The following is a 25444-nucleotide window of genomic DNA, read 5'->3' on the forward strand; positions in this document are numbered from 1 at the left end:
TACAAGTAGATATAAATAATTTTGTCATCGTACGGAAACTCGCAGTTTAAACTAACTATAAAATTGTTTGCAGATGCTTGATGTCATTGATGTCATTAAGAGGTAGAAAAGCAGTGGAATACTTCATGCACTTCCAAGTAAGTTAGAAAAGCATTAGCGAAGCTACTTAATCTTGTACAAATCATATTAAAGTACACATTAAAGAAATATAAATATATTTTATCATTGTGTAAGGGTTGGAATCTGTCTTGGGACAAACGCAAAAAGAGAAGCCATAAGACGTCAAAGCGCTTAATCGAAACGAAACAGAGCATCAAGAACCTCGTCGTAGAGCGAGAAGCGGTGGCAGTCGAGTTGCATCATCTACGACCGGAATTTCCGAAGATGGTAGTTCAGGCCAACACGCTGATTATTATACGGAAGTAAGTTTCATTTTCAAGTTACAAATTTGATTTTGGACGTTTCAGAACTTTTATAATTTAATAACAGAAAGTGATAGTAGCAATAACTTGAAAAATATGTAACGCTGATTGACTATCGTATTGTGAGGGCGTAATTTTCTTAACGTTGCCGCGCTATGAAAGGTTTAATTTACCGCATGATTTAATTTATCCGTATGATATTGCAGATCGAGGACTGCGAAAGTAAAAAAAGTTTATAAGAATTACATTTGTAATTTATAGGACGTAAACATCATAGAAGAGGATACAGAGAGTAGTTCTGATTACATGGGTGAAACAAGTGACGATAAACACAGTGGGTGGTGGTAGCCAATCTGGAGCCAGTATGAAACCAGGCGATGATCTTGCTACAGATAGCACATTAAAACGGATTCTAGAGCAGGATTATGACCTAATGAGTAATAAGAACAAGGTAAGCTAGTAATTAAATTTTAGTTAATATACATATATATTACAGATATAAGCTATAAAGCGTTTGTGCCGGATAATACATTTTTCAACAACTAAAAACTATTCCTGCTGTTTGCATTTTATTTACTTTTCATATTTAAATTAAAATTATACAAGGATTGTAATTTATGTTAAAAACTAATCTTTCACTGAAAACAAATATCATACAAATATATCACTGATATTTATTTCAGCTTATACTTCCGGCGCAACCTACTGTGATAAATATTCCAGAATCTCTGGCACAGCATTTCACTACGACGCAGTTTACGAATATCCCAGAGAAACCTTAACTCTCATATCGCAGTTTACGAATATCTCAGAGAAACTCTCTGATTGTGTCGATTAATTATCGAACGGAAAAAGGAAAATACAATAGCAATGTTTTTTTTACGTATCAGGATAAGCTGTGATTATATAAAAAAAGAAAGAAAAAAATAACGGAAAACAGAACCGAGCAGGAGCAGGACGCAACAGGATATCTGTATTTCTAGAAAGTCTGATTTTGTAAATTATTCTACGAGGAAAACACTTGTGTATTATATATATATATATGTATATGCGGATATGCGATATACAATTTGATATGATATATGATCTATGACGTTTGTTTATTACTATGTAAAATGACAGACTTCGAAATTAAACATTAATTACTGTTAATCGTGGCGTTTTAAATTTACTCTTTTTCTTTTCTTTTACCTAAAGAGGATCATGAGAAAGTGAGAAAATTCCAAACGCTGCAAGAGTGCAGACACAATGGACTTCCGAATTTTACAAAACGTGAAAAAACATTCGTATTTTCTCATCTCTAAACTCCTCAGACCGTGTTAATATTTAAACAAAATAATTTACACGTCACTCACAGAGCTAGCGCGATAAAAAAATAAGTTAACATTCGTTGAAACAACATTATACATTTATGTCTAACAACAATTTTTTGTGCTTGCACTCGCGAATCTCTTGCCAACGTGATACTCGATTTTCTCACACAGAATTTCTTGCTATAAGACACAAAGGGGAGTTTACTTCTCGCGGAAAATACTCGGCATGCTGGGCGATTCAGTTTTCTGTTGAAAAGATCTTGTTCATCTTCTGGCGCATATCCTTGGCAGACATTCACCGTCGTCATCGATAGGGAAAGCCCGGAGCTCGTCGAGTGTCCTGGAATGAAGATAATTTTTTTACAAACGTTTAAACATTTTTCGTTATCGAGAAAATATGTACAGGACACATAATGTTTCTAGAAAAGTATTCAATGGTCCAAAGATATCGAAATTCAGAAATATTCAGAAATATTCTACCAAATCTACTATGGATTATTGCGACTGTAGATTACAAATTAGGAATTATTGGTGGCGAAATAAATGGTCAAATTAGGAATGTTCTACCGAAGTAAAAAAAGCGAGGTAGAACAAATTTATTTCACGTCCGAATTTTGTACATAAATTATTTGAACTAAATTCGCGTGTTAAGTGGTTTATCTGTTCGAATATTATTGACGCTGTTTCTTTTTTTAACAGGTTTATTAACTTGTGGTCAAGAAAAATGTCGAAATTTTTTAAGGTTTAATCTATACAATAGGTGTAGTAATCCTTAAGTCCTAAGAAATTAATCAATCATAGTTAATTATTTTCCTCACATTCGATTGTGATTGATCAATTTCTCACAGTAGATCTTAATGGAACACTTAATAAAGTTGTAGGGTAGTATTTCATTGTCGGATCTTTTATATTTAAGACCGGCTGGAGTATAATCTTAAGAGAGAGAGATGTTATAAACTAATCACTCGATTGTTAGATATAACAGAGCCATATTATCAACCTTAAGCCATTGTCTTGAAATAAGAACCGACTATGTATACTAGCCTTAATTTTACTCATTAATTCTTCCTTTGGAATAACGATTGCTTGTTCGTTGCTTAGCAAGGAAGATTTTACAGAAAAATATATTGCTCTTTTTCTTACCTATATAACAGGAGATGAGGTAATATGCGAAATCGAAATATATACGCAAGCCGTCCGCGACTTCTCTGCATATATTTACTTCGTTTACTGTTTTCTCTATGGTATTATTCACTTTACTCCGTTGAGGTTTCTCTGTTCGTAATATTCTCGGTTCGGAATATTCGTAAACTGCGTCGTAGTAAAATGCTATGCCAAAGATTCCGGAATATTTATCACAGTAGGTTGCGCCGGAAGTACAAGCTGAAATAAATATCAGTGATATATTTGTATACCTACTATTTGTTTTCAGGGAAAGATTAGTTTTTAATATAAATTACAATTAATGCGAATCAATGAGAATGACACCGGCGGCTTTTCCGCCTCTCTGTATATGAACTGGACGACAAATCTGACAAATAAATTGAAAATAGGTTAAGCACGTTTCCCGTGTTGATAAACTATTACGTAATGCGTTCCAAAACCACCACATATTCTACGTCTCACCCTCACTCTCCGGCAGCTAAACGATATACAGTTTTTCGTTTTTTTTTAGCGAAACCGTGATCTAACAAACGTTTTACTTAGTATATTCGGAACTAACAAACGATTCCGCATCGATTGACCACGGTTTGAATCGAAAATTGTAAAGAATTCTATATTTGCCGGCTAAATTAACACTAAAAATTATTTTCGTGATTACGTAAAAACTATTAACTAACAAACGTTCTAATTAGTCTAACAATCAATAACAAACGACTAACAGTCGATTCGTAAAAAAAAAATATCGTAAGTCGAAATTGTCCGGCTAACTTCTATGAGGTTGCTAGGCTAGCGGAGTATCGGCAGAACGCAGCCAATCAGTCATTCTCTGTGCTTAGTAAAAAATCAGTACATTTCGGAACGCACCTACGGTATGCACGCATGAGAATCAAAAATTAATTTTTTTAACGTTGACAGCCTTGCATTCGGAGCTTCGAGCTTCCACTACGTGAAGTCTCTAAGATCAATTCAGAGTTAGCCCAAGTTAGTTCGTTATACTGACAGCAATAATTATGATTTAATTATGTTGTCATAGAAAGAGAGAAATAGTTACGTTACAAGAACGTGATATTCGTTTGACATGTCGATTGATCATAGTGGCAAAGGTTATACTCCTCTTCCACAAAGTATAAGCAATACCGATACCGAGGATGAGGAGGAACGTTTAACCCGACCTAACGATATTGTTTACAAGGTCGACAATACTACGATAGCGGTGAGACAGTATATATTACACGATAATTATTATTAGTGTGTGTAAAATATAGTACGGCAATGCACAAGTTAATAAAATTGGTAATTATGAAGGAGAGGGACTTTCTCACCGCAGCACCGAAATATTTCAGAAAGCTTTCAAAAAGCTGTCAATAAAATATGAAACCTTTTAAAAAAACATTTCAGACGTATTTCAGATATGTTTCAGAAATATAAAATGTCCGCCAAGCTGAGATTTCAGAAATGTTTCTGAAATCTCAGAAATATTTCTGAAATAATTCTGAAATGCTCTTCAGAAATATTTCTGAAATGCTTAAGAAATATCTCTGAAATGCTTAAGAAATACCTCTGAAATGCCTAAGAAATACCTCTGAAATGCTTCAGAAATATTTCTGAAATAATTCAGAAACATCTCTAAAATGCTTCAGAAATATCTCTAAAATGCTTCAAAAATATCTCTGAAATGTTTCGGAAATATCTCTGAAATGTTTCAGAAATATATGGGAAATATTTCAGATACTTCTCCTCATATCAAATTGTTCCAGATCACTCTGTATAGGGTGATCTGGAACAATTTCCTGTTCTTTATAAATCATATTCTTGATTATAGTCATGATTTTGCTTCGCCGGAGGCCTGCTTATATTAGATTCCAATTGAAATTTACTTGCGAGTTAGTCTTACCATTATTGCGCTGCCTAGCGACGTCGTTGCATATTTCTCTGAAATGTTTCGTAATATTTTAGAAATATTTCAGTGAAAAGGGTCATAAATGATTTCGATGAAACGTTTCAGAAATACTTTTGAATGATTTCAATGTTATATTTCAATATTAATTTCCAAGTTATCTTTTGGAAAGCTTTCAATGATATATGATTTTGATGAAATGTTTCAAAAATACTTCTGAATAATTAGCAAAAGAATTATGTTCGACCCAACTGGCAAATTTTATTGTTCACAAAACGCTACGTTTCGACTGCAGATTTCGGTCCTTTCCAAGCGTAAAGAAACTCATAAATATTGTTAGTCAGACATAATGCCCAAATTACGCCGAATCTAAAAACTAAACATCAAAAATTGTGGCACGCAACAATATAAGTATAAGTCCAAAAATAATTATATAAATCAAAACTTACATATTTGTGCGTTAAATTCACAGAAGTAAAATACAATTTAAACGGCATTTTCGTTATTCGTTTATGTCGAAGGGCATGTAAGAGCCGTGCGGTGGTAAAAGTTTAACTGACGAGAGAACAGACAAGTAATAAACAAACCAACGACGTCAATATTAAAAGCCAGGGCGTGGAGAGGGAAACAGAGAAGGAGATAACGTTTCTTTTATATGTTCGTAGAGATGTAAAATTGCAATGCTACGTATATTGGGCAGACAAAAAGACATTTTTGCACACGTCTCAAAGAACACCAGAACGATATCAGAAAACCGACGAGTAAGCATTCAGGACCCCTATTCTGTAACTCGTAACGACAGTGTCGGTATCGTTACGTTGTCGTTGCGCAGGTATGGGGACGGCGAGATGACAAGCTCAGCGCAGAGGGCAGCACCGAAAATGGAGACGTGTCATAATGTTTACGTTTAATGAGTAGAGAGGTTTGGAGAATTTTTTAACATGCCGGGAATGTGTGTGTGGCATATGGATGTAAAAATAAGGGAGGGCATCGGTTCCCGAGGGACAAGATATGATGAAAAAACGATAGATCACTGCATATAAAACGCGAGGATTTATGTCCGAATACAAATTCGCTGTGCACAAAGCACTTTAGACCTGAGGATTATATTACCACCGGCTTTGAAAGTAGTGAGTTTACAATGAAATTAATAGACATATAATGAAACATATGTTTAGTCGCGAATTTGTATTCGGACATAAATCCTCGCGTTTTATAGCAGTGATGATCCACCGTTTTTTCATCATCTTGTCCCTCGGGAACCAATGCTCTCCCTTATTTTTACATCTATATGCCACACACATTCCCGGCATGTTAAAAAATTCCGAAATATTTACGTTTATGTACACAAATTTTCTCGTTAACGATATGCTCGGTACTCGCGGTGACAGCTCGGTGCGTCTCCAATTTTGCTAGCGCCTCTAGCGGCTAAGAGTGGCACGCGCTGTCCCCATACTATATGGAAAAAAAGCTGCGCAACGACGACATAACGATACCGACACTGTCGTTAGAGTTACAGAATAGGGGTCCTGTAGTGCGTGAGCATCAAACATCCTGTGGGCATGATTTTGATTGGGGAAAACCAAAAATAATACATAAGGAGAGACAGATTAAAAAGAGGGAATTAGCGGAGATATTTTTTATTAAAAAATTTGATGACACCATTAATTTACAAAAGGACACGGAGAATCTTAACGCTCTCTACGAACATATCATAAAAGAAACATAATTCTACCTCCTTCATGTAAAAACATGCCCTTCGACATAAACGAATAACAAAAATCCCGTTTAATTGTATTTTACTTCTGTGAATTTAACGCACAAATATGTAAGTTTTGATTTATATAATTGTTTTTGGACTTATACTTATATTGTTGCGTGCCACAATTTTTGATGTTTAGTTTTTAGATTCGGCGTAGTTTGGACATTATGTCAGACTAATAATATTTATGAGTTTCTATACGCTTGAAAAGGATCGAAATCTGCAGTCGAAACGTAGCGTTTTGTGAACAATAAAATTTGACAGTTGGGTCAAACATAATTCTTTTACTAATTGTTAATTATTCACTGGCGATTCAAGTTTTTACTTCTCCGTTTTTACTTCTGAATAATTTCAATGTTACATTTCAATATTATTTTCCAAGTTATCCTTCGCAAGTTTTGCTTTCAATGATACGTATTTTAGACATTACGTACGAAATATTTCTCTGAAATGTTTCGTAATATTTCAGAAATATTTCTGTGAAAAGGGTCATAAATGATTTCGATGAAACGTTTCAAAATATTCTGAATGACTTTAATGTTACATTTCAATATTAATTTCCAAGTTATCTTTTGAAAAGCTTTTAATAATATATTATTTTGATAAAACGTTTCAGAAATATTTTTGAATGATTTCAATTTTACATTTCAATATTAATTTCCAAGTTATCTTTCGGAAAGCTTTCTGAAACATGTTGTGCTGTGTGGGCGATTTGGTTAAAACTTCACAATTTTGTCTATTTTGGTGCGTAAAACATGAATCATCTATAAGTTAAAATTGTTGCTCTCAATTAGGAAAAAAGTTATTAAGTACTAAAGTTGACAGTTACGTGGTTAGGATGTCTGTCATTTATTATACTTTGTATTTATATACTTTTTAATATGCCAATTATTATTTTCTGCTTTAAAAAAAACAACAACTATTTCTATTATCTTTTTATAATCATTTAATTCAATATATTATGGCATATTTAGTACAACAAAACTGCATATTTTCCAAAGAAAATTAATAATTCATATTTTTTGTTAAAGCAGAGTTGATCCAACTATTCTTTGCTTTAACAAAAAACAAATTATTTTCTTTAGAAAATATGCAGTTTTGTTGTAGGTACCGAATATGGTTGATCCAACTATTCTCTGCTTTAACAAAAAACAAAAATTGTTAATTTTTTGGGGAAAATATGCATTTTTGTTTTACTGAATATGCCATAATATTGTTGCGCCCGTGCTGGACACTCGGTAGAGGAGTCGCGGAAAGCTGCGAAGCGCGCTCCGGAACTCGCGAAAGGAAAGGGAACACAGGGATACTTGGAGAAATGCGTTTATTCAGAACTCGTAACGGAACGCGTCCGGATTCCAAAAATCCGTCAGACAGAAAATCAATAAACAATTTAAACTTTCGTTGTCAAGGAGCGCGCTTTGGAGCTTTCCGCGATTCCTCTACCGTGTGTCGAGCACGGGCGCAACAATATATTGAATTAAATGGTTAAAAAGGATTATAAATAGAAATTGAAATAGAATTATTATGTTTTTTTTTTAAGCAGAAAATAATTGGCATATTGAAAAGTCTATATAGATACAAAGTATAATAAATGACAGACATCTTAACCACGCAACTGTCAACTTTAGTATTTAATAACTTTTTTCCTAATTGAGAGCGACAATTTTAACTTATAGATTCATATTTTACGCACCAAAATACACAAAATTGTGAAGTTTCAGCCAAATCGGTGAAGAAGCCCCTCTCCTTTATAATTACTATAAAATTATACGTATTATTTTTTGTAAAAAAAAATCTGTTTTAATTTCTCATGTGTAATTCCTACAAAAAATGTTTTATTTTAAAGAATGGTATTAGTTTCTCTAAAAAATATTCAATTTCTTGGGGTCATATATATATATACATATATATATATATATATATATATATATATATATATATATATACATATATATATATATACAGGGTGTCCCATTTTAAAAAACGCACCTTGATAATTCTTCAACAAAGCATTTTCAGCAAAAATGTTTCATACATATATAACAAAGGATCAGTATAATATAGAAATTATATGTACCTTTCTCCAAGATTTAAATAAATATAAATATTCAAGAATCTATTCTTCTACCATTTGCATAAATATTTAATATAAAATATCTTAATGATTAAGTTACAAACGTAAATTATTTGATCTGATATGCATAATAATCCTATTATAAATATATTTTATTTTTTATTATAAATATATTTATATAACATTTGAAATACATTTATATAGACTATAATATTTAGTGAATATTGTATTTATAATATTTATCTATTTATTGAATACTTACCAAAATTGATATATATCATTTAGGTCAAAATATTGAGTAAATTATATAAATAAATATGTATCTATATAGATGATATTACTTATTATGACCCAGATAGCAAAGCGTGTCTGAGCAAAATCGCGCAAACCTGTGATTGCTTATGATGCTGGCAACTTGCCGTATATTTGCTTCAATTAATTTCGAGTAATTTAATATTTGAAGCAACACGCAGGCAACATTAAATATATGTATTGCCAGCAATTTGTCGGCAAGAGAACAGCATCAAATTTACTTCGCGTTGCTAGCATTGTGTGATCCTATGAATTATTACAGCAACATGACAGCTAGCTCGAATTTTTAATCAGACGATTTTAGATCGCAGTATAAGTTGCCAACAAATTGCTGGCAAGTTGCTATACAAAATTGTTATATCGTGAAGGCATCAACTTGCTGACAAATGCAGACTCAGTTGCCACAAATTCTGGTAGCAACACATATACTATCTTATATCGGCAACATGTTAGCAACAATGCAGACACGTCCTAAATAGCCAAGCGTGATATAGCATATTGAGCAAACTAATGTATTGCATGTGTTGTTATATATTTGCTGTAAATTTGCTGACATCAAAATAGAACACGTTACAAATACAGCTACGTGACTGCTTATACATGCAATCAGTCGACGCAATTTCGAGACCAAACGATCTACAATACTGGTACGTTATGTTGTCTGCAACATGACAGCAATGAATGGCTGCGTTCAGCCGATACTCTGCTAGCCTAGCAATCGTGAGCAGCGTAGCAATCGCTCGTTTCCTCTCCTTTTAATCCATTGGGTCAAAGGAGAGGAAACGAGCGAAAACGAGCGACTGCTCACGATTGCTAGGCTAGCGGAGTATCGGCTGAACGCACCCAATGATTCGTTGTTCCATCTTGAGCATCATAGCGCAAACATGATGGCAACAACCATAGACCTAGGATAAGATAGACGGAGCGTAAGCCTGCGGGGTAGGTGATAGCGCGGGAGGGGAAATAGACCCAAATTTCGGCAAAGTTCGGTTAGACTCGGAAACATTCGGACGCTCGACCGACTCGACAGCACACGGATGTGCCTTCGCGCTTTGGTGTGCGTTGGCAGCATGTGGAGGGGATGCGCTGGCATGCGCTGTTTGTTCGATTACACATTTGACACATTTCTCCCAGGGGGGACAAACTCGCTGGATTTTTGGGCGACGGACGTGGCAGTACGGGGGGACAGCGATAGAGGCAGCACCGTCGTTCCTTTCTCTTCTCCTCTCTAATCCCCTCGTCAACAAACAGCAAAAGCGCGGCTGAGTACAGCTGAGCTCATCCTATAGGCACTTTATGCTTTTGAACACCTATGAATTATGCCAGGAAAAAATGCCTGATTATGCCTTCATTATGCGCAAAAAATCTAGTGATTATGCGCCAATTATGCGGGCTAGATCCGCTATTTATGCGCGATTATGCCTTTGTTAGTTTATTTATTGTTATTGAGAGCTTTATCCTTGAGTTTTAACAATTCTTTTCAAATAAAAATCAAAAAAATTTTTTATTTTAATGTGTGAGAAGGAAAGGACGATGCATGCATAACAAAAATAAAGTGTTGGATATTAAAACACATATAATTACTCAATAAAACACAGAATGCTTCAACACAGTCAAGTCAGGATCGGTGTATCAGGTGTGGTGCATTGAACGGGGACTTTCAATTGAAATCTGAATAAAATAATGAAATGTTTTGCTGTTCCTCTACAAAACTGGGAAGCTTGGGAGAGCATAGGTGGGATGGTTCTCAGAACGGTGGAGTGTGGGTTCTTATCACATTGTAGTGAACAAATGGACAATCGCTGTATGGTCAGGTTTTGATAAAATCTTGCAAAAGGGTAACGTGGAGCGCAGCATGGGATTTATATGTCGTCCGGATTGTCGCCGGAGTGCATGCGGGCCATAGTGAGTTGCTGTTACATGTCTACAAGTCATTCATATGCCTGTCTCTAATGTAGATAGTGAAAGAGCTATTTCTGCCTAGGGAGATGTACTAAGTCCTAAGCGATGCAGACTGAAAGCGGACAATACAGAAATTATGGTTTGCATGTATTTTGGCGATGATCTGGACGACATATAAATCTTATGTTGCGTTTTATGTTACTTTTTTGTAAGATTTTATCAAAACCTGATTAATATAGTGATTGTTTATTTGTTTATTACAATGTAATAGGAATTTACATTCCATTGTTCTGAGAACCATCTTACTTATGTTCTCTTACAATTCTCTTAAGTTTCCTAGTTTTGTAGAGGAATAGTAAAATATTTCAATATTTTATTTAGATTTTAATTGAAAGTTTTTATTTAATGTACTATACCTGATACGAGTGATACGCTAGTCTTGACTTGACTGTGTTGAAGCATTCTGTGTTTTATTGAGTAATTATATGTGTTTTAATATCCAACACTTTATTTTTGTTATGCATTGTCCTTTCCTTCTTACACATTAAAATACAAAATTTTTTGGATTTTTCAGCGTTATTTTTTGTGTCATTATATCCATATTTTACGTCTAATAAATGATAAAATAGAAACATAATCCTCGAATCCGTATTTTAAGTGAAAAAATGGACTTTTTGCGGCAAAAAACGGACTTTATGCGATAATTATGCGAGAACCGGGTTATGCTGCGCGGGGGGTCTTATTATGCGTTATTATGCGACTGAAATCTATCCATACTAAGTGTGTACTATGCATAATTATCAAAATTAGAGCTTAAGAACAATTTTTGACACATTATGCTATTATGCTCAAAGCATAAAGTGCCTATCTCTTAACATGGATAATTAATGTCGCGCGCCGATATAGGCTGCGTTCGGGGAGCGCGCTATTAGCGCTATTGCATCGTTCTATCTTTATCGCTCATCAGGTGTAAAACAAGGATAGAATAAGCAAATAGCGCTGATAGCGCGCTCCCCGAACGCAGCCAATGTCACGCGTTGCCTGGTCGCCTCGTCAACTCGGCATTCACGAGATCCGAAATCGCATAGCCAATAGCCGAAAGCAGGGGGGACAAACTTCTCTCTTGTAAGAGGAGGAGACACTTTCGCAGCGCCACCTGGCTCTGTCCCTCCGGAAACAGAGAACTAAAATAGGTCACGTGACGAGAGTGGGGAGTAGATGCCATATTCGAATTGGGTGTGCGAGAGCGTGTACATATCAATACACAACTGTCTTCTTCTTCTCTTTCGGCTATTGGCTATGCGATTTCGGATCTCGTGAATGCCGAGTTGACGAGGCGACCAGGCAACGCGTGACATTGGCTGCGTTCGGGGAGCGCGCTATCAGCGCTATTTGCTTATTCTATCCTTGTTTTACACCTGATGAGCGATAAAGATAGAACGATGCAATAGCGCTAATAGCGCGCTCCCCGAACGCAGCCTATATCGGCGCGCGACATTAATTATCCATGTTAAGAGATAGGCACTTTATGCTTTGAGCATAATAGCATAATGTGTCAAAAATTGTTCTTAAGCTCTAATTTTGATAATTATGCATAGTACACACTTAGTATGGATAGATTTCAGTCGCATAATAACGCATAATAAGACCCCCCGCGCAGCATAACCCGGTTCTCGCATAATTATCGCATAAAGTCCGTTTTTTGCCGCAAAAAGTCCATTTTTTCACTTAAAATACGGATTCGAGGATTATGTTTCTATTTTATCATTTATTAGACGTAAAATATGGATATAATGACACAAAAAATAACGCTGAAAAATCCAAAAAATTTTGTATTTTAATGTGTAAGAAGGAAAGGACAATGCATAACAAAAATAAAGTGTTGGATATTAAAACACATATAATTACTCAATAAAACACAGAATGCTTCAACACAGTCAAGTCAAGACTAGCGTATCACTCGTATCAGGTATAGTACATTAAATAAAAACTTTCAATTAAAATCTAAATAAAATATTGAAATATTTTACTATTCCTCTACAAAACTAGGAAACTTAAGAGAATTGTAAGAGAACATAAGTAAGATGGTTCTCAGAACAATGGAATGTAAATTCCTATTACATTGTAATAAACAAATAAACAATCACTATATTAATCAGGTTTTGATAAAATCTTACAAAAAAGTAACATAAAACGCAACATAAGATTTATATGTCGTCCAGATCATCGCCAAAATACATGCAAACCATAATTTCTGTATTGTCCGCTTTCAGTCTGCATCGCTTAGGACTTAGTACATCTCCATAGGCAGAAATAGCTCTTTCACTATCTACATTAGAGACAGGCATATGAATGACTTGTAGACATGTAACAGCAAACTCACTATGGCCCGCATGCACTCCGGCGACAATCCGGACGACATATAAATCCCATGCTGCGCTCCACGTTACCCTTTTGCAAGATTTTATCAAAACCTGACCAATACAGCGATTGTCCATTTGTTCACTACAATGTGATAAGAACCCACACTCCACCGTTCTGAGAACCATCCCACCTATGCTCTCCCAAGCTTCCCAGTTTTGTAGAGGAACAGCAAAACATTTCATTATTTTATTCAGATTTCAATTGAAAGTCCCCGTTCAATGCACCACACCTGATACACCGATCCTGACTTGACTGTGTTGAAGCATTCTGTGTTTTATTGAGTAATTATATGTGTTTTAATATCCAACACTTTATTTTTGTTATGCATGCATCGTCCTTTCCTTCTCACACATTAAAATAAAAAATTTTTTTGATTTTTATTTGAAAAGAATTGTTAAAACTCAAGGATAAAGCTCTCAATAACAATAAATAAACTAACAAAGGCATAATCGCGCATAAATAGCGGATCTAGCCCGCATAATTGGCGCATAATCACTAGATTTTTTGCGCATAATGAAGGCATAATCAGGCATTTTTTCCTGGCATAATTCATAGGTGTTCAAAAGCATAAAGTGCCTATAGGATGAGCTCAGCTGTACTCAGCCGCGCTTTTGCTGTTTGTTGACGAGGGGATTAGAGAGGAGAAGAGAAAGGAACGACGGTGCTGCCTCTATCGCTGTCCCCCCGTACTGCCACGTCCGTCGCCCAAAAATCCAGCGAGTTTGTCCCCCCTGGCCGAAAGAGAAGAAGAAGACAGTTGTGTATTGATATGTACACGCTCTCGCACACCCAATTCGAATATGGCATCTACTCCCCACTCTCGTCACGTGACCTATTTTAGTTCTCTGTTTCCGGAGGGACAGAGCCAGGTGGCGCTGCGAAAGTGTCTCCTCCTCTTACAAGAGAGAAGTTTGTCCCCCCTGATTTCTCCGGACGGTGAATACCATAACCTAGAATACAGAAGCGTATCATGGAAATGAAGTGCTTAATTGGCATTTAGTGTACAGATTTCGTATTAATTGCGACGGATATGACAACTACACAATCTACTATAGTTATGAAAAGCGGTAAGATGTTTATCTGCACGTTTTACATTACCACGAAACCCTCATCATTGGAGTTGCCGTCGTAACAATTAAATAATAATCACAATGATTCTGATAAATTATGCAGATATAGAATTATTTATTATGCAAATCATTACGAATTATTATATTATTTTTTAACAAACGTTTCTTGAATGAACAGATGAACATAAAATCCACAAGATCTCTGACAAACTTGTCTTGGCAATATTCAGAGAATCAGGCAATACAATACAGTTTTCAGAATACATTGGGAAGAATATTCAGCTGATGCGAAATGACTACGAATTGTCCCCCAAAGCTGCGGCTTGTTTCACAAGGAGAAATCTTACAGCCGATTATCTTAGAAACAATAGGTACTCCATACCTTGTCAATATGCTACTGACCATATATGATAACAATTCAGGACCAGAATTATACATTATATCGGTTACTTATCGTCCAGCGTGAAAGTTCCTTACGCGACTCACGGATATGGCGGGATGTTCTCCACATCTGTTTTAGACAGATATCACAAATATGGTGAGGCATTGACAAGACAGCGAACAAATTAATAGAATACAGCTGAAAGATATTAAATAGAAACGTTTCTTGTAGATTGTATCGAAGAAGAGGCATATGCATTATTGAAGAAATATGCGTTCGAGACATTCAGAAGCGATTAATCGTTAATTTGCCAAATTTCAAAGTTTAAAAGATATCTAAGCATGGGATTAAAGATAAGCAGCCAATTACAGCTAAGAACTTTGTTGTGGAAAGTGTTGCTAAAGAATAAAAGAAACATTCACTTTATATATTTTCGTAGGAAAAATATTTCCATCATAGGAATAAATGATCTAATTGTAATTTGATAATAAAAATATCAGTGATTATAATTGCATATATGGTTGTAATTACGGTAAATATGCAGAATTTGGATATTTATTTTTTATTTGCAGAATTTGACGTTCGCGATCGTCATATGCGACAACTTCAATTCACGCGCGCGTAACGTGGTCCGAACGTCCCCGAGTCTAACCGAACTTTGCCGAGACTTGGGTCTATTTCCCTGCCCGCGCTATCCTTACCCCCCTTGTCCATATTAGTAGCACATTACGCTCCGTCTATCTTATCCTAGGCCTATGGCAACAATAACACACGCACACGCACACGCGCGCGCGCACACACACATATGATTTCCATCCGTTATTGCGTATATATGTCTTCAAGCGCTATGAAGTTTTTTAATTGTAGGTCGTTCCTAACAAAGTGTTGACAATATGAAATTGTCACACGTTTGTAAAGATTGTGCAAATAATTTCAGATTCGATAGATAGCATCCGATGGGTTCTGTTTCTCGTATTTAAAATATGACGAACGATAGTATATGAACGATATATAAATGACGGAACTGCACAACTAATATCAGTTGTATCGTGGAGTCCACTTTTATAATAAAGTATGGCACACTTTTAGATTGATGTAACCTTATATTAGTTAATGGTACTTTTATTTTTGAAGACTGATAATAATTAAATAAACACAATACATAAAATGTATATATTATATAACAAATCTTTTGTATATAAAATTAATTTTTACAATCCTCTTATTAAAACGTCATTAAAAAGCTAAAAAGGTCATAAAGAGATCACGTTTTTTAACGTTTTGAAATGTCGTCATCGGTCTGGGACTTATTCCTGTCATTTTTACGTTATTATTACATAATTATAAAAGGATAATTGACGTAACGATTGATCATAAACTGACGTGAAAATCACGTGACGCTGTTGCCTGGGAAGTTGCCCTCAAATTGCAATCAATATGCCGTTAATCGTGGATGACAACGAGTTGTCGTCAAGTTGCTGTCACAAATCATCTCTTTACGAATAACAAATCCGTGTGAACATGTTGCTCTCAATTTGCCGTGAAGAGAATTAGAATTCGTGTGAGTTCAACCCGACAGACATAATGCTGTCTCACCTTGTCCCTAGTTTGTCAAAATAGTTGCATCAACGATTGTTGCCAACATGACAGTAAACTCACAGCATTTGGCTATCTGGGGTTGCTATCTGGGGATTACCTATAAATATTTTTATATAAATTTTTATTTGATATCTAATTCTTTTTTGGTTCAGGAATTACATTCAAATCATGAAAATGGCGCATTTTGTCCACTGGACGAAACACATAATCTGGAGAATAACACAAGAAATAGACAAAACACAATCAAATATTATCAAGACAATGTTCCAATAATGGTAATTGAAGGAAACAAGCAAAATGATTTTTGGAAAAGAAAAGATATATCACCAATTAGGCGTTTCGGTTTATTTGTGTCGATATTATTATGCATTATTACAATAGTTATTTTTTTGTATGTATTACCTTGTGACAGTTCAATGGTTTGTTCGTCAATTATTGAATCACATTCGCCTATATCATGGGATAAAACTTTGCAAGATGTAGGTGAGTTCATTATTGTAAGCTATATTTTATTGCTATTTTTTATCTTTATTCCTTAATAGAATAAATAAATGTAAAGATAAATAGATTATTTATTCTATGATATGTGCATTAACAATTAATAATTATTTGACTAAATATCAAAGCTACTTTTTATACTTTAATAATGTAATTTTATTATATTAACTTTTATAATTTTTTTATTAAATACAGAAATATATGGGCCTATTACTGTAGTACCTGGATCTCCGTATAATTTAATATTTCTTCTTCATGGTGAACAATATAGAAAAAATGATATAAGAGATAAAATCATTCATCAAAGACAGATACCTCCAAAAGGAGGAGGTGTTATATCAATGCAAGGAAATAATGGATTACCATTATGGCTGGTTCCATTAAAACGATTACCTGCTATTATAGATTGTACTAGTATTGATATTGATCAATCTGGAAAACCGGATTGCATTGTCGCTGGTGAACAAGGTCTACTCATTAGCATAGAACCAATTGCTGGAACAATTCATTGGAGTTCCACGATTAACACATTCTCTAAATTACCAGTTATTATACCAGATATTGATGCGGATAATATTGAAGATTTATTAAGTGTAGCAATAGACAATGCAAATGTATCATCCCTGGTTTTTTTATCTGGCAAAACTGGTCAATTATTGGAACGTTATGCAATTAATTGCATTTCTATTGATATATATAATCTTGTTTCTAATGGCAATATATCCTATAATTGTTATGATAACAATGCAAAACGTATGTTATTTAAATACTTTCCTATATTTCAGTTTGTAAAATTTTCATTTATATTATTAAAAAGTGCTTGCTTGTTGCAGATGTGACAAGATTCATATCTTTGAAAGGATTATTTCATAAGTTAAATATAACACAAATACATAAGAAATTTTCCTCAAAATCAGCAGCATTGCCACGATTATTTGAAATAATAAAATCATATGACGATGAATATAGTTGGAGGCCTACTCCTTATCACCATTTGACTGTAGAAAATGAAGGAGTATGTCCAGGACAATTTTGCCGTACCAATATAAATCTAACTTTGCAGAGATTAACAAACAAACCAATAACTATATGGGATTATGTGAGTTCGAATACATTTGCATCAAAGCCAGTATTTTTGGTGACCTCAAGTAAACCTTACACTTCTGGATTTGCCATTAAGTTCTGGCAGTGGATGGATTTGCCGTTGGAGTACACAGAGAAAGCACCTGTTATGGAACAAATGTTTATAGAAAGAGTTCTTATAGTTTTTGCAAATTATACATATGTTCAAGCTCTTAATACTAGTCAATGCGATATAATGCAATTGTGTCATAAACTTAACTGTCAACCAAATTTAAATTTACGAAAACAATTTACTTCTATCAAAGTCAAGTACATCGATAACAATGAATTTCCAGAACTGATAAGTTATTGGTCTTCATACAGTACAGACTCAATGAAAGCATTAATATCGAAAGTACAAGTTATAAAAATGGATTCCATAATATCTGATTTAATACACGGAAGTGTTTAGTTTTATTGTAACATTTTCATATTTTATATTGAACATATGATTATACTTGCATTCTGTTACTTAATGATAGTTTGGTCTGCGATTGTAAATTATTAGATAAAATGTGTTTTTAAAAACGGATTATCAAAAACTATTAATTAATTTATTCAAGAGACATAAATTTTACTAATTTTTTCCTAATTTTTTAATATTATATTGATACACTTTTTTCATTAATTTTTCATTACGTAAATAGTTTCTAAAATTATATATTTCTTAACTGAAATCAAATTGTGAAAAACGCCAATTATTCTCATATTTTATTATTCATTAACTATTTTCTTCTCTGTATTTTTTAATTGTACTTAGAATAGTGCCTTGAATCAAACTATATATAATTATTATCTATATATTTATCACTATATAAAATGCAAGAAAGTTTTGCGTTTTAAACAAATATGTTCTTCGGAAAATTTAAGAACGTTTTATTTTAAAAAATATTAATTTTAATAGGCTCTTACAGCAATGATATCATTTTACAAAGTTTAAATCAAGCATAAACATCAGTTACATAAATAATTAATCAAATAAATATTTCCTATATGTATTACATAGTATTATGACTTAAATTGTTAATTTTAAATTTTTCATTGATCTGTAATCTAGTCATTGATATTATCTTAATTCTCTGTACTTTGAATTCAGTATCATTAACTAAGTTATTAACTAATTACCTAATAATTTCAAAAAGAAGTGACTGAATTTATAACAAAACTGTTACAAACTAAAACAGTTATATTTAAAACAATTATGTACATGTGATATTTTAATAACTGTATCAAATGTATTATATTAGTAAAATATAATTATCAATTTTTAGTATGGTTAAAGCTTCTATTTCTTGACTGCAACTATATGTATGATATTTATTGCATTTCCCCGTAGGGTTTACAAGGCGTTTTTATGAGGAACGTACCCAAACCTCTTACAGCGATTCTTTTCCCTATGCCTGGCTATTTGTGACCTCACAAACATTTACCCTCTCTCCCCGTAATCCTCTTCACCCCTCTTCTTCTTCCTCCGTTTCTGCCGTGACTCCGTCCTTCCCGTCTCCGCTCTTCCCTATTTAGCCCACTCTCTCTTCTTGGCCTTCTCCTCATCATCGGAGCTCATAAGCAGCTTCTCCTCCATCCTACTTGAGATTTCTTCTTCCTCCGATCTCTCTGTACTCCTGTGCACCTCTCTTCTCCCTTCCGCTCTCTCTTTTCTCTCCTCTCTCTCTCTCTCTATCTCTCCTTTCCACCGACTTGTCTTTATGTATCTTTATCCCTATACTGTTCCCTGCCCTTCTCCTCGCCTCCAACACCCGCCACTTCTCCTCCTCATCTCTCAGTTTTACCAGTATTGTCAGCCAAACTTCTCTCTGCCCCACAACTATCACCTCTCTTACCATCACCTTCACCCTCAACCCTTCCGTGAAGAGCTCCTTCACTTTCTCCCAATTTGACTCCTTACCTCCTCATTTCTCTTTCTCGACCCTTATAACCACGTTCCTCTTTCTTAATTCGTCCTCGTTCCTTTCGCCCTCCCCTGCCCACCATTTCTTCTTTCCCGCCCCACTCTCCACGCTATCCTCCCTCTTTCTTTTGCCTCTATCTTGCTCCAATCTTTCAACCTTTCTCTCCAATCTCCTTATTTTCTCCTTCAGCTCCTCTATCCTCTCGTCCTTTTTTCTATCGTCCTCCTTCCTCTCCTTCAACATCTTTCTTACTTTGTTCTCCACAATCCTTTCGACTGCCTCTGCTATTGATCTCCCCTCGCGCTCCATCCTGGATAATCTGTAACATGCACTTTAATTACTCACTTCTCCTTTTCTCTACTTTCCACTCCCTCCCCTCTCTCTCTTACTCTTCTCCCCACTCTCTCCTTCCCTCTTCACCTCCTCCTTCTTCTAACTCCTCCGACTCCTCTTTTCCTCCCATTCTTTCCCCCTCTAGTTCTATTATCCATTCCTCTCCTCCTCCTTCCTCATCCAATACCCATCTCACCGCTTCCTGCCAACTTCCATTTCCTGATTCCCATCTCCTACATTCCTCCCATACATGCTCCCACGATTCCTCCTTATGTTCACATAACCTACATTCCTTTTTCTCTTCCACTTCCCAGTAACTGCTTTCTCTCATCTCATTCTCTAATCTAAATCTCGCCACCCTTCTCCATCTGCTCTCTCCCTATTCCTTCTTCAGATATCCCGGGATACCCTTTCCTTTTATTAGGTTAGGTTAGGTAAAAGGGTGTGGTCATCTATGGTGACCGTTCACTCGGAGACCTGAGGTCCATTGTGATACCCTACTATTAACCCTTAACCCTTCTTTACCACCTCGCTCCGAAAACATTTCCAGTTCCGTGCGAAGTTCATTATTTTATTAATCTCCATCTCTGCTGCGTCTTCCAATCCATCCAGAAATTCCTGTCCCATTATCTGGAAACGTCGGTTTACTATGGCTGGGTACCGACACAGCAGATGTTCAATTGTTTCTTCTTCCTCGCTGCATTCTCTGCAGTAGTTGTCATTTGTGATTTTCCATTTCTGGAGGTTCACTCCGACCGCACAGTTTCCTATGATAACTCCCGCCGCTATGTGAACCAGGTTTTTCTTGTGTTTCAGTAGTTGCCCAGTCCTACTGTTGTCTATCTTGGGCCATAGATTTCGGGCTATACCGCAATCGTTCCGGTTTTGCCAAATTTCTTTTTGTTTCTCCAATGTGATTTTCTCTATGGCATCCTTCAATGAACTGATCGGTGGTAGTGGGGAGTCTATAACCTCCGCACCGTTTCCCCTCGCCCCCAGCTTTGCCAGTCCGTCCGCGCCTGTGTTCCCTACCACATTTTTGTGGCCGGGGACCCAGCACAGACCGACCCCGTCGCCGCGGATCCAGGACAGTGCTTCTTGGCAACTCATCACTACCTTTGATCTCACCGATTTTGATGCAATACTTCTGAGCGCAGCCTGACTGTCAGAGTAAATTATGACATTTCCTAATGGTTTGCCGCTTGCCCTGATTAGCCTAGCTGCCTCCCCTATTGCACAGATTTCTGCCTGTATGGCGCGGCAGCCATTCTTTAGTCTGTATGACTTTTGGATGTTGAGCGCCTCAGAGTAGATTCCAATGCCTGTGCCCGTTTTGGTTACGGAGGCATCAGTATAGACTGATGTCTCATGTTCATTTATCACTGAGTTATCATCCCAGTCCTCTCTGGAGGGGATGTGTATGTTAACACACCCTTCAAAGTTGTACCTGACAACTAAGTAGTCCGTTAAATTATTCAATAAGTTTGGTCCTTTGTTACCACTCAGCTTTCCGATCTCGTCCAGTATTCTTGAATGTCCATAGTTAGTCGGCTTCCAGAGATTTGACTCCCTAAGCCTTATGGCTCCTTTTGCTGCCTGGCCTTTAACGTACAAATCGAGTGATTGTAGGTTCAGAATTGCCTCGAATGCAGCTTGTGCTGTGTTATTCCTCACTCCTGTGATACCCAGGACTGCAAGCCTTTGCACCTTGGTGAGGCTCTTTATTTACCTCTTTATTCATGGCTTCCCACCAGATTAAAGCTCCATATGTAATGATCGGTCTTATTACCGCAGTGTACATCCAGTGTATGATGTGCGGCATCAAACCCCATTTTTTTCCAAACATTTTCTTAAATGCATAGTAAGCAATTATTCCTTTCCTCCACGTTCCTTTTCTATGAGAGTTTGGAGTCTAGGATGATTCCGAGGTATTTAGTTTCCTTTGAAAGTGTGCCCTTCCCTCCAATTTTGGGGGTGTGAATTTGGGTATTTTATACTTTCTCGTGAACAGAATGAGCTCGGTCTTACTTGGGTTTACCCCTAGGCCGTTCTCTCTTGCCCACTTTGATAGTTCTTTTAGCGCAGACTCCATGATCTCACTGATTGTAGACAAGTATTTGCCTGTGATCAGTATGACTACATCATCTGCATATGCTATTATTTTGATCCCTTTCTCCTTAAAGGTTGTTAGGATCTTGTTTATCACAATCAACCACAGTAGCGGTGATATCACTCCTCCTTGCGGTGTGCCTTTTGTTGCCTTCTTACTAGTAGAGCTGTTTCCTATTTCAGAGGTAATAACTCTGCTTTCCGGCATCCTTATCACCCACTCTGTGACCATATGCTCTACCCCCAATGTTTCTAAGGCCTCTTTTATAGATTCAGTTTTGACATTATTGAAAGCTCCCTCTATGTCCAGGAATGCAGCCAAGGTGTATTCCTTGTCCCTGAGGGATTTTTCAATTGTTCCGACAACCACGTGTAGTGCACTTTCAACTGATTTACCTCTGAGATAAGCATGTTGCATTTCGCACAGATCTTCTATATTTGTAGTCTCTTTTATATGCATGTCTATCAGTCTCTCTAGTGTCTTCAACAGAAACGACGATAAACTAATAGGCCTAAAATCTTTTGGCGTAGTGTGACTCGGTTTGCCAGCCTTGGCTATGAACGCCACTCTTACCTCTCTCCATCTTTTTGGTATGTAGCCTAATTCAAGACATTCTACGAAGATTTTCTTTAGCATCCCAATGATGCTGCTCAGAGATTTTTGTAACATGATAGGCAGTCCCGCGAAAAACGATTGTATTAAAACCGTATTAAAAGCTTATATGAATTTATTAAGAAGCTTATTAGAATCGAATATGCAAATCAATTATAATTTAAATATGTCATATTTAAATCAAATTAAAGTGCTCCATCTTATTTAATCTATATATGGATTAAACTGGACCTTGCTTTGTTAAAATATGCAAAATCAGCCGCACAGACCTAAGGAAATGCAGAGTTAATATGGTTTTAATTTGCTAAATGTGGATTAAATATGGTAATAAATTCAAAATTAATTTGTTAAATATAAATCAAATAAGTCAAATATAATCATATAAGTCAAATATAATCATATAAGTCAAATTTGTCATATATAAATGTTATTTGATCTTATTAAAATTTTATATAATTTTGTTTTAAATTTAAATTTATACCAATTTAAATTTAAACAAGATTATATAAAATTTTATTTTTTAAGCGTGCTACTTTATTATAAGAGTGGACTTCACGATATAACTGATACAAAAATTGTGTCGTTCCGAGACAGCATCGCGCGAGAATAACGCGAGACAGTGTCGTGTCTTCTTGATACCGTTATCTTATAACACTCTTTGTCAAATTTTAATTACGAGAAACAGATCACATCGAATGCCATCTATCGGATACTTTGAGATGCAATATTCTGATCTGATCATTTATAATCTTATATGACTATATATTTTTTTTTTAATTTGAATCAAATATTTTACATGTTAAGTTCGACAAATAAAGAAACAAATTTTACCGCAAATATTATTTAAACATTATTTAAACAAAAATACGTTTTAATAAGAATCAAATTAGAACCAAATTTGCAGGGTTAAAGCCGCAATTGAATCGAGTAAAAGTCGCATACAGAACACATTAACTTTTTATTAAAGTCTTATATATAAATATTCTGCATCATGTATGGTTCTGGATCATATATAATCCACATAAGTTATCTTATTAAATACAAATTAAAACCATATTCGATTCGAAGTGTTATATGATCCACATAAGTGATCTAATTAAATTTTAATTAAAGCCCTATTTTATTGTGGATCATATTTAATCTACATAACTGATTTTAATAAGTACAAATTAAAACTGTATTTAAACAAATATAATTTTAATATAAAATCTGGATTTAATTTGAATTTTACCTAAATTAAATATGATTTAATATGATTTTAGTTAGATTCATATTAGATCGTTTTTCGCGGGGTATCCCATCCAAACCCGCAGACTTGTACGGGCCAAAAGAATGCACCGCCCATAGTATTCTCTCCTCTGTGATGATCTTTTCCACCCTCATTTTTCTCTCTGCGGGGTCATCAATTCCCCCTGTTTGCGGGAACTATCCTTTCTTACGTCTTTGTAATTGATGTTCCCACATCCAGGGAAATGGGTGCTCATAAGAAGATCCAGGGTCTCGCTGTTGGATTCAGTCCATCGGCCGAGCCATCACGAGCCATCCGGCTTCATGATGTTACTTGGGATCACTGGATCCTTCGATAACACCCTTCTGAGCCTTGCAGCTTCGTTAGTATCCACAAGGGATTCACTAAACTCCTTAAATGATTCCCATTTTGCTTCTCTTATCTTATACTTAAACTCATTAAAACTGGTTTTATACTTTTCCCAGCTCTCTTCTGTTTTGTTCCTTTTTGCATGGTTGTAGAGCTTCCTTGTTTCCGTCCTTAGTTGGAATGGGGAATTCCACCAAAGTTTGGTGGCCTTGCGCGAGCGGCTAACAGGGCAAGATTTTTTGAATGCTCTCATTAATGCATCTTCTAATTCACTAACTAAAATCTCTATTCCCTCGATTGATGGGTACTCTGACATTTGGACCCTTGGTCCCCCATCCACATACCTCTCCACGAGTTTACTAAACATTTCCCAATTCGTTCTTTTGGGATTCCTAAAGGGCTTGCTAATTGGGACCGCGCGGTTTATACTAAACAGGATTCTCCTATGATCTGAGAAGGATCGTTTTAACCCTCCAGTCCTCAACTATCAACCTCTCGTCGCCTGTGGTCAAGGTCAGATCTATCACCTCTTCTCTAACCTTGTTCACAAAAGTCGGTATATTGCCTCTATTGCAAATGGTCAGGTTATTTGTGAGAATAAAATCCATTATTGACTCACCTCTCTCATTTATGCCCTTGCTTCCCCATTGGATATGATGTCCGTTGGCATCGCATCCTATCACCAGTTGTCTGCCCTGCTTCCTGGCTTCAAGTACCAGGTTTTGGACGGCCTCCGGTGGTGGTTCAGCTTCATCGTATGGCATGTATGAGGAAGCCAAAAGAAGCTTTGTGTTCCCCTGGCTCTCGCAGGTTGCCACGGTCAGGTCATTTGTGCTATATTGTGTTAGTAGTGTGAGTGTTAGGGATCTTTTTGCCACTATACACGTTCTTTTCTTACCTGCAGTTTGAGAATGTAACAGGGTATACTCTTTAGTCCTCAG

At 35.7% G+C, this 25444-nt stretch overlaps 2 protein-coding genes and 2 long non-coding RNA genes across 6 annotated transcripts; 2 read left to right on the top strand and 2 right to left on the bottom strand.

Moving 5' to 3' along the window:
* Positions 1-874: 874 nt before the first annotated feature.
* Positions 875-3351, bottom strand: LOC139818594 (uncharacterized). The gene is made up of 3 exons (XR_011733457.1): positions 3196-3351; positions 2879-3118; positions 875-2075 (listed from the first exon to the last, which is right to left on the bottom strand). It is a non-coding gene; the product is annotated as an uncharacterized lncRNA (long non-coding RNA).
* Positions 3352-3821: 470 nt separating this feature from the next.
* On the top strand, positions 3822-19211 carry LOC139818592 (uncharacterized). Of its 2 annotated transcripts, none has more exons than XM_071787360.1 (4): positions 3822-4112; positions 16474-16804; positions 17015-17572; positions 17653-19211. In XM_071787360.1, exons 1-4 carry the CDS (start codon positions 3978-3980, stop codon positions 18351-18353), a joined length of 1725 nt encoding a protein of 574 aa, XP_071643461.1. In that variant the 5' UTR covers positions 3822-3977; the 3' UTR covers positions 18354-19211. The 2 variants fall into 2 exon arrangements, with proteins under 2 accessions (XP_071643461.1, XP_071643462.1); XM_071787361.1 differs by lacking the exon at positions 3822-4112 and adding an exon at positions 6150-6624.
* Positions 14178-15268, top strand: LOC139818593 (proteasome subunit beta type-2-like). Of its 2 annotated transcripts, XM_071787362.1 has the most exons (4): positions 14178-14337; positions 14519-14711; positions 14802-14878; positions 14954-15268. In XM_071787362.1, the coding sequence occupies exons 1-4, from the start codon at positions 14301-14303 to the stop codon at positions 15019-15021; spliced, it is 375 nt and encodes a 124-aa protein (XP_071643463.1). In that variant the 5' UTR covers positions 14178-14300; the 3' UTR covers positions 15022-15268. The 2 variants fall into 2 exon arrangements, 1 of the variants encoding a protein (XP_071643463.1); XR_011733456.1 differs by having other exon boundaries at positions 14182-14337; positions 14593-14878.
* Positions 18959-25314, bottom strand: LOC139818595 (uncharacterized). Its single transcript, XR_011733458.1, has 2 exons — positions 25123-25314; positions 18959-20170 (listed from the first exon to the last, which is right to left on the bottom strand). It is a non-coding gene; the product is annotated as an uncharacterized lncRNA (long non-coding RNA).
* Between the last annotated feature and the right edge of the window lie 130 nt (positions 25315-25444).

Source organism: Temnothorax longispinosus, chromosome 9, assembly GCF_030848805.1.
Source record: "Temnothorax longispinosus isolate EJ_2023e chromosome 9, Tlon_JGU_v1, whole genome shotgun sequence".
Classification (NCBI taxonomy): Eukaryota; Metazoa; Arthropoda; class Insecta; order Hymenoptera; family Formicidae; genus Temnothorax; species Temnothorax longispinosus.

Excerpts from the sequence above, each read along its gene's own strand:
- LOC139818592 (XM_071787360.1), top strand. The coding sequence starts at position 3,978 with ATGTCGATTGATCATAGTGGCAAAGGTTATACTCCTCTTCCACAAAGT. Across the intron at positions 4,113-16,473 it reads TCGACAATACTACGATAGCG|GAATTACATTCAAATCATGA; the intron begins GTGAGACAGTAT and ends TTTTTGGTTCAG. Across the intron at positions 17,573-17,652 it reads TTATGATAACAATGCAAAAC|ATGTGACAAGATTCATATCT; the intron begins GTATGTTATTTA and ends TGCTTGTTGCAG.
- LOC139818593 (XM_071787362.1), top strand. The coding sequence starts at position 14,301 with ATGACAACTACACAATCTACTATAGTTATGAAAAGCG. Across the intron at positions 14,712-14,801 it reads GATTATCTTAGAAACAATAG|CGTGAAAGTTCCTTACGCGA; the intron begins GTACTCCATACC and ends CTTATCGTCCAG. Across the intron at positions 14,879-14,953 it reads AGACAGATATCACAAATATG|ATTGTATCGAAGAAGAGGCA; the intron begins GTGAGGCATTGA and ends CGTTTCTTGTAG.